The following is a 9,177-nucleotide window of genomic DNA, read 5'->3' as shown; positions in this document are numbered from 1 at the left end:
GCAGCCACCCAGTGGCAGGCAGCTGCTGTGGTACGGGTGGTGTTGAGAGAGCGCTGCACGCTGCAGGGGAGGCTGAAAGCGATGGCAAAAAAGGAGGTTAGGTTTTCCATCTTGCTGGGCGCATAGCGCAGTGGTAGCGCGTCCGCTTTGCAAGCGGAAGGCCCCGGGTTCAATCCCCGGTGTGTCCAACTCTTTGTTCGACTCACCTCCTCTAGCAACGCTGCGGACGCCTAAAGACGCCGCCCAGTTATGCTCTCCGGCGCTCTCAAACGCTTGGGATGGCCGAGGACGCGGCCGCACACTCGCCTGTGCTGCCGTATACCAACCGATACCGGTCTGGCTTGCTCAAGTCGATGCACGCCTCAAAACGGCCGGCCGACGTCGTGGTCACGTTGCTGGAGCCAACCAGAAACCCGATCGACGCCAGCGTCACGGCTGCTCGAGACGTGAGGCCATGACTCGGGTGGGTGGCCACAGCACAGCACACGACTCGGCTTTTGTGTGCGCGGCGTGTGGTCGTGCAGTGACCCAGCGACGTCCTGGATGCAGCCACCCAGTGGCAGGCAGCTGCTGTGGTACGGGTGGTGTTGAGAGAGCGCTGCACGCTGCAGGGGAGGCTGAAAGCGATGGCAAAAAAGGAGGTTAGGTTTTCCATCTTGCTGGGCGCATAGCGCAGTGGTAGCGCGTCCGCTTTGCAAGCGGAAGGCCCCGGGTTCAATCCCCGGTGTGTCCAACTCTTTGTTCGACTCACCTCCTCTAGCAACGCTGCGGACGCCTAAAGACGCCGCCCAGTTATGCTCTCCGGCGCTCTCAAACGCTTGGGATGGCCGAGGACGAGGCCGCACACTCGCCTGTGCTGCCGTATACCAACCGATACCGGTCTGGCTTGCTCAAGTCGATGCACGCCTCAAAACGGCCGGCCGACGTCGTGGTCACGTTGCTGGAGCCAACCAGAAACCCGATCGACGCCAGCGTCACGGCTGCTCGAGACGTGAGGCCATGTACTCGGGTGGGTGGCCACAGCACAGCACACGACTCGGCTTTTGTGTGCGCGGCGTGTGGTCGTGCAGTGACCCAGCGACGTCCTGGATGCAGCCACCCAGTGGCAGGCAGCTGCTGTGGTACGGGTGGTGTTGAGAGAGCGCTGCACGCTGCAGGGGAGGCTGAAAGCGATGGCAAAAAAGGAGGTTAGGTTTTCCATCTTGCTGGGCGCATAGCGCAGTGGTAGCGCGTCCGCTTTGCAAGCGGAAGGCCCCGGGTTCAATCCCCGGTGTGTCCAACTCTTTGTTCGACTCACCTCCTCTAGCAACGCTGCGGACGCCTAAAGACGCCGCCCAGTTATGCTCTCCGGCGCTCTCAAACGCTTGGGATGGCCGAGGACGCGGCCGCACACTCGCCTGTGCTGCCGTATACCAACCGATACCGGTCTGGCTTGCTCAAGTCGATGCACGCCTCAAAACGGCCGGCCGACGTCGTGGTCACGTTGCTGGAGCCAACCAGAAACCCGATCGACGCCAGCGTCACGGCTGCTCGAGACGTGAGGCCATGACTCGGGTGGGTGGCCACAGCACAGCACACGACTCGGCTTTTGTGTGCGCGGCGTGTGGTCGTGCAGTGACCCAGCGACGTCCTGGATGCAGCCACCCAGTGGCAGGCAGCTGCTGTGGTACGGGTGGTGTTGAGAGAGCGCTGCACGCTGCAGGGGAGGCTGAAAGCGATGGCAAAAAAGGAGGTTAGGTTTTCCATCTTGCTGGGCGCATAGCGCAGTGGTAGCGCGTCCGCTTTGCAAGCGGAAGGCCCCGGGTTCAATCCCCGGTGTGTCCAACTCTTTGTTCGACTCACCTCCTCTAGCAACGCTGCGGACGCCTAAAGACGCCGCCCAGTTATGCTCTCCGGCACTCTCAAACGCTTGGGATGGCCGAGGACGCGGCCGCACACTCGCCTGTGCTGCCGTATACCAACCGATACCGGTCTGGCTTGCTCAAGTCGATGCACGCCTCAAAACGGCCGGCCGACGTCGTGGTCACGTTGCTGGAGCCAACCAGAAACCCGATCGACGCCAGCGTCACGGCTGCTCGAGACGTGAGGCCATGACTCGGGTGGGTGGCCACAGCACAGCACACGACTCGGCTTTTGTGTGCGCGGCGTGTGGTCGTGCAGTGACCCAGCGACGTCCTGGATGCAGCCACCCAGTGGCAGGCAGCTGCTGTGGTACGGGTGGTGTTGAGAGAGCGCTGCACGCTGCAGGGGAGGCTGAAAGCGATGGCAAAAAAGGAGGTTAGGTTTTCCATCTTGCTGGGCGCATAGCGCAGTGGTAGCGCGTCCGCTTTGCAAGCGGAAGGCCCCGGGTTCAATCCCCGGTGTGTCCAACTCTTTGTTCGACTCACCTCCTCTAGCAACGCTGCGGACGCCTAAAGACGCCGCCCAGTTATGCTCTCCGGCGCTCTCAAACGCTTGGGATGGCCGAGGACGAGGCCGCACACTCGCCTGTGCTGCCGTATACCAACCGATACCGGTCTGGCTTGCTCAAGTCGATGCACGCCTCAAAACGGCCGGCCGACGTCGTGGTCACGTTGCTGGAGCCAACCAGAAACCCGATCGACGCCAGCGTCACGGCTGCTCGAGACGTGAGGCCATGTCTCGGGTGGGTGGCCACAGCACAGCACACGACTCGGCTTTTGTGTGCGCGGCGTGTGGTCGTGCAGTGACCCAGCGACGTCCTGGATGCAGCCACCCAGTGGCAGGCAGCTGCTGTGATACGGGTGGTGTTGAGAGAGCGCTGCACGCTGCAGGGGAGGCTGAAAGCGATGGCAAAAAAGGAGGTTAGGTTTTCCATCTTGCTGGGCGCATAGCGCAGTGGTAGCGCGTCCGCTTTGCAAGCGGAAGGCCCCGGGTTCAATCCCCGGTGTGTCCAACTCTTTGTTCGACTCACCTCCTCTAGCAACGCTGCGGACGCCTAAAGACGCCGCCCAGTTATGCTCTCCGGCGCTCTCAAACGCTTGGGATGGCCGAGGACGCGGCCGCACACTCGCCTGTGCTGCCGTATACCAACCGATACCGGTCTGGCTTGCTCAAGTCGATGCACGCCTCAAAACGGCCGGCCGACGTCGTGGTCACGTTGCTGGAGCCAACCAGAAACCCGATCGACGCCAGCGTCACGGCTGCTCGAGACGTGAGGCCATGACTCGGGTGGGTGGCCACAGCACAGCACACGACTCGGCTTTTGTGTGCGCGGCGTGTGGTCGTGCAGTGACCCAGCGACGTCCTGGATGCAGCCACCCAGTGGCAGGCAGCTGCTGTGGTACGGGTGGTGTTGAGAGAGCGCTGCACGCTGCAGGGGAGGCTGAAAGCGATGGCAAAAAAGGAGGTTAGGTTTTCCATCTTGCTGGGCGCATAGCGCAGTGGTAGCGCGTCCGCTTTGCAAGCGGAAGGCCCCGGGTTCAATCCCCGGTGTGTCCAACTCTTTGTTCGACTCACCTCCTCTAGCAACGCTGCGGACGCCTAAAGACGCCGCCCAGTTATGCTCTCCGGCGCTCTCAAACGCTTGGGATGGCCGAGGACGCGGCCGCACACTCGCCTGTGCTGCCGTATACCAACCGATACCGGTCTGGCTTGCTCAAGTCGATGCACGCCTCAAAACGGCCGGCCGACGTCGTGGTCACGTTGCTGGAGCCAACCAGAAACCCGATCGACGCCAGCGTCACGGCTGCTCGAGACGTGAGGCCATGACTCGGGTGGGTGGCCACAGCACAGCACACGACTCGGCTTTTGTGTGCGCGGCGTGTGGTCGTGCAGTGACCCAGCGACGTCCTGGATGCAGCCACCCAGTGGCAGGCAGCTGCTGTGGTACGGGTGGTGTTGAGAGAGCGCTGCACGCTGCAGGGGAGGCTGAAAGCGATGGCAAAAAAGGAGGTTAGGTTTTCCATCTTGCTGGGCGCATAGCGCAGTGGTAGCGCGTCCGCTTTGCAAGCGGAAGGCCCCGGGTTCAATCCCCGGTGTGTCCAACTCTTTGTTCGACTCACCTCCTCTAGCAACGCTGCGGACGCCTAAAGACGCCGCCCAGTTATGCTCTCCGGCACTCTCAAACGCTTGGGATGGCCGAGGACGCGGCCGCACACTCGCCTGTGCTGCCGTATACCAACCGATACCGGTCTGGCTTGCTCAAGTCGATGCACGCCTCAAAACGGCCGGCCGACGTCGTGGTCACGTTGCTGGAGCCAACCAGAAACCCGATCGACGCCAGCGTCACGGCTGCTCGAGACGTGAGGCCATGACTCGGGTGGGTGGCCACAGCACAGCACACGACTCGGCTTTTGTGTGCGCGGCGTGTGGTCGTGCAGTGACCCAGCGACGTCCTGGATGCAGCCACCCAGTGGCAGGCAGCTGCTGTGGTACGGGTGGTGTTGAGAGAGCGCTGCACGCTGCAGGGGAGGCTGAAAGCGATGGCAAAAAAGGAGGTTAGGTTTTCCATCTTGCTGGGCGCATAGCGCAGTGGTAGCGCGTCCGCTTTGCAAGCGGAAGGCCCCGGGTTCAATCCCCGGTGTGTCCAACTCTTTGTTCGACTCACCTCCTCTAGCAACGCTGCGGACGCCTAAAGACGCCGCCCAGTTATGCTCTCCGGCACTCTCAAACGCTTGGGATGGCCGAGGACGCGGCCGCACACTCGCCTGTGCTGCCGTATACCAACCGATACCGGTCTGGCTTGCTCAAGTCGATGCACGCCTCAAAACGGCCGGCCGACGTCGTGGTCACGTTGCTGGAGCCAACCAGAAACCCGATCGACGCCAGCGTCACGGCTGCTCGAGACGTGAGGCCATGACTCGGGTGGGTGGCCACAGCACAGCACACGACTCGGCTTTTGTGTGCGCGGCGTGTGGTCGTGCAGTGACCCAGCGACGTCCTGGATGCAGCCACCCAGTGGCAGGCAGCTGCTGTGGTATGGGTGGTGTTGAGAGAGCGCTGCACGCTGCAGGGGAGGCTGAAAGCGATGGCAAAAAAGGAGGTTAGGTTTTCCATCTTGCTGGGCGCATAGCGCAGTGGTAGCGCGTCCGCTTTGCGAGAACGTGGCGCCTAGTGCTTGCACTACCACCGTGATCTGAACTGGCTTTATAGCGATGACAATGGCATCCACATAAACAGTTAAATCAATCATGCTGTTCACAACTTCGTGTTAGTAGACCCAGGGTCAAACACGCACTGCTGGAATTTCAGCTGCACTAAGTACACGTGCATGATTTCGTTCCAGATCCTCGCTGCCTGCTTAAGACCGTAAAGTCCCTTTAACAGCCGGCAGACTCGATCAGTTTTGTCTTGATAGCCCCCGGGCTGCTCCATGTAGAGTCCACGTCAGTGAGTTCCCCGTTCCGAAAAGCCGTAATAAAATCCACATGCTGGCAATCGAGTCCAAGCATGATTGCAATGACCAGTACCAGCCGTACTGATTCAATGCGCACTACTGGAGCACGTAGCCAAATAGTCAATGCCAAATTTCTGAATAAAACCACGGATAGCACGACGAGCTTTGAACCGCTCTATATCAACTTACTCGTTTCACTTGAACACGAGCACCCACAACGACGTCAAAATGTTGACTCGTTTCCGTTTCGTCGACCTAGGTCGAGGCATCAGTTCCAACGTCATGTTCTTGATCAGATTGGCGGATTTCATGTCCATTGTACGCCGCCATTCTGAAGTATTGTCTGACGCCATCGTCTCACGCACTGTTGTAGGGTTCAGCAGCCCGCCTACTAATCCAATCAGCATACACTGGAATAGAGTCGTTGCCATCACCCAAGTGCTTGGGTTGTATCTCGAGCTCGGTCGTCGCTGTCTTTGCGAGCGCCGCGTTGGTTGGAGAGGACATGCAGGTGTATATGCTGTTGTGGGGACCCAATTGGCGATTGAAGTGCACATGCGCTAGATGAACTCGGCGAACTTGTCGTACTTCGTGCAAAAGAAAAGAAAGTTGGCTATCTACGCGTGCGGAGGTTGGTAGGAAGAAGACGGCTTCGGGCCGAGATTGAAAAGCCAAAAGTGAGTGAGATTGATTGAGTTAACTTGGTCTGCTCTACTTTCTACCTGTCTGTCCTGCGAGCCCTATGGCACCATAAAAATGCGCATCCCACATGCTACAAGTGTTGCCATGCCACGAAAAGCATGATATGCGATCCTTGATATGGTGGGATTTGAACCCGCGCCAGTTGGCTTACACACCAATCCCGTTAATCACTCGGGCTACGGAACGCCAGCCACACGCCCAACAACAAACTCTATTTTTGCGTGTCTCACACGCACCCAAATGCACAGCATGGGATCCTAAAGGCACCCCACACGCCTTGACATGCAACATATGCAATCTTGGAGCGCACCATCCGGGATCTGCAGGCGTGTAACCCACACGCAAGCGTGTGACATCACACCCACCAACAAAACCTCCCACTGTCACTAGTAGCACCACGTACATCGGCAACTCCGAAGCTCCCCCTGAAGTTAAAGTCATCACTGGAACTGCTGCCATCGCTTGATTCACCACGGCTTTTTGGTGCCTAGTTTGTGGCCCATCTAGCGCCATATCCACGTCCTCGGATTCGACACGATTTCCCACGTCCGCATGCCCACAGCGTACGTGTCCGTGGTCACGAACGCCATCATCAGGTAGCTTAACGAAAGAAACGTTCACCGGTAGCTCCACCTGTGTGCCACTTCAGCGCATGGCAAGTAAATTATACACATATCTGCTATCCACTGTAATGACCTCCCGGAAAGACACGTCACGCCGTTCAATAGGGCCTCCACTGCGCAAATCAAGTAGTCGATATTCCAGCGAACTCTCCGCGTATCCGAGGAACAGTGTCGGTACTGCTATCGGTCTCAGCTTATTCGACCGCTTCACCTTCGGAACATGCGCACAAGCTACACATTCACAGATATGTAAGTTGTGCACGTCCGTTTTTGTGCCTGTGAACGCCTTGGTGGACTCATATTGTCCACATCTACCACGTATAAGAGCCCCCCCCCCCCCCCCCCCCCCCCAGTGCTGACGGAAGACCAGCTGCCTGACGAATTGCTTGAAACCTGTTGAGCAAATTCCCATTGATATTCTCGACAGACAGTTCTCTTCAAAAGTGTACGCGTTGGTCTTCAGCAGCTGGACCCCATGCTCAACCAAGAAGCTCATCAACTTATTGTTGAGGAACTCCTTTCCCTGGTTGCACGAAATCGCTTTATCACGTGCCCTCTCTCCAGCCGCAGGATCAGGTTCATGACGTCCTGCGCTGCCTCTCCTTTGGTGCGCAATAGAAAGCACCACTTGCACCTCGAGGCCTCGTCCTGCACCAATTGAAAGTAACGATTGCTACCCGTCGTTTCCAGTCCAACGTAACACACGCCCGACATGAGCTGCTCATGTAGAATTTTCCTTCTCTTGTCATGGCGCTTGTATGGTCGCCGGTTTTGCGTTGCCATCTGACACGCAACACAACCCAATGTCGTGTTGGAGTTCGCCGCCTTCAGTGAACCCAACCCGATAACCAGGTCCAAGATCACGTCGTTGCCAGACATCTGGTCACTTGTACAGATCCGTATCTGTCTGAAAGCCTCGCTTTGGCTAGTTTCGTCCCTCCATCCAACGAAAGACATCGTGTTTTCCTGTAGGATCATGAACGCCGCCGAGTTAGTGCACCCATGAAAACCAGCACCCATGTCAACCATCTAATCAACACCGAGAAAAAATGAGTTCTTCACTGCAGCCACTGATGTCTCACACGCAGCTTTTCGAACCATTGCAATGAATGGCTTCGTGCTGTCATCTGCGCACCCTGATCCACTCCAGCGTATCAACGCCATCGAAGATGACTTCTTCTCGCCACCTTGAGCCTTCAGTTGCTGCTGCGCTTTGAATTTCTTCTTGGCGGCACCTTTCTGCTGTTTGGACCGCTTGCCACCGCCCTGTCGATGCTGATCTTGGTCTTCTGACTCCTGCTTCTGAACTTGCATGATTTCGGCAGGCTCTTTGCTGGTACCCTTGCCGTTCAGCATATCACGCTGTTTGTCTAGCTCTGCCTCACCGCGAAGAGTGTTGCGGGCCATGAGCGATGGAGTGTTGCCTCCACGTACGGCCTTATCGAAGATCCGTACTACACCCCGGTACTCAAATGCAACGCTTTGAAGAATGACCTTCACCATGTCCTCGTCCGAGATTACGTCGTTCATATTGCGCAGTTGACAGCGCATCAGCTCCATGTCGTCAAGGTATGCATCCATATTCATACCAGCAGAGAATGAATGTGAGTATAGTTTCTTCCAAACCATTAGAACGTTCGAAAATGCATGCTTGGTCTCGTTTTGATCAAATGCAAGCCACATCTCACGATCGTTCTCGAGCACACAGATTTTCATCGCATCCTTGGTCAGGACGCCTCGACGTATCGCATCTTTGTCCAGCCCGTCCTTTTCATCAAACTGCTGCTGCACGGCTGCGTCCGTCGCGTGGCGCACCTCTGTGCCGTCGATGACGCCCCGTCATCCGCGTTGGGCAAGGTACGACCTCAGCAATGCCTTGTAGAGATCGAAACCGCCCTCTTCTTCGTACTTAAGAGGTTTGTTCCTTCCGTAGAGTCGTTGTCCTGCTCTCCCATCTTGGGCAGTTGCCGCACCCGCATTCATTGGTGTATTGTTCATTCTCGTTCAAGCTCGTAGAGCTTGGGCTCATAACCTTAGAGACTTTGCGTGTAGCGAGTCACTCTGAAGCCCTTGTTTCAAACGTGCACGAGTCTTGACGAGTGTATGCGAGCGAGGAGAAGGCAGCAAACGATGTGCGCCGATGACGGAGGATTCAAAAATAATCACACTTTGGTGATTTCCGCGAATCCATGGATTCAGTGTTTGTGTTAGGATCTAGAGTCATCCTGTCTGACCGACCGTCTGCCCAGTATGCAAGATCTATGCATGTGGCTCCAGCACGTCGACATCCATCAAACACCTGACAATATAGGGCATTTGAGCTCTGCCCTACCAAACTACTATGCAGGCTTCTGCTCACACCAGATGCATATGTATGCAGGGAACGTGATTACCCGAGATCACAGAGTGCTGAGCCACGGTTTCCCAAACAATACCATCAACTTGTTGGTACCACGTAGCCAGCGACAACAATCCTGGTAGATCAAACTGGTCTGA

At 57.3% G+C, this 9,177-nt stretch overlaps 1 protein-coding gene across 1 annotated transcript; it reads left to right on the top strand.

Annotated features, from left to right (window-relative positions):
• Positions 1 to 2,459: 2,459 nt before the first annotated feature.
• On the top strand, positions 2,460 to 2,757 carry KRP23_11228 (uncharacterized protein; the record flags this gene model as incomplete). The annotated part of the gene is made up of 2 exons (XM_067881757.1): positions 2,460 to 2,644; positions 2,706 to 2,757. The coding sequence occupies 2 exons, from the start codon at positions 2,460 to 2,462 to the stop codon at positions 2,755 to 2,757; spliced, it is 237 nt and encodes a 78-aa protein (XP_067741040.1).
• Between the last annotated feature and the right edge of the window lie 6,420 nt (positions 2,758 to 9,177).

Source organism: Phytophthora ramorum, assembly GCF_020800215.1.
Source record: "Phytophthora ramorum isolate Pr-102 chromosome Unknown Phyram_PR-102_s0011, whole genome shotgun sequence".
NCBI lineage: Eukaryota > Oomycota > Peronosporomycetes > Peronosporales > Peronosporaceae > Phytophthora > Phytophthora ramorum.
The sequence above is the reverse complement of the archived record's forward strand: the minus strand, read 5'-3'. Positions and strand labels throughout refer to the sequence as shown.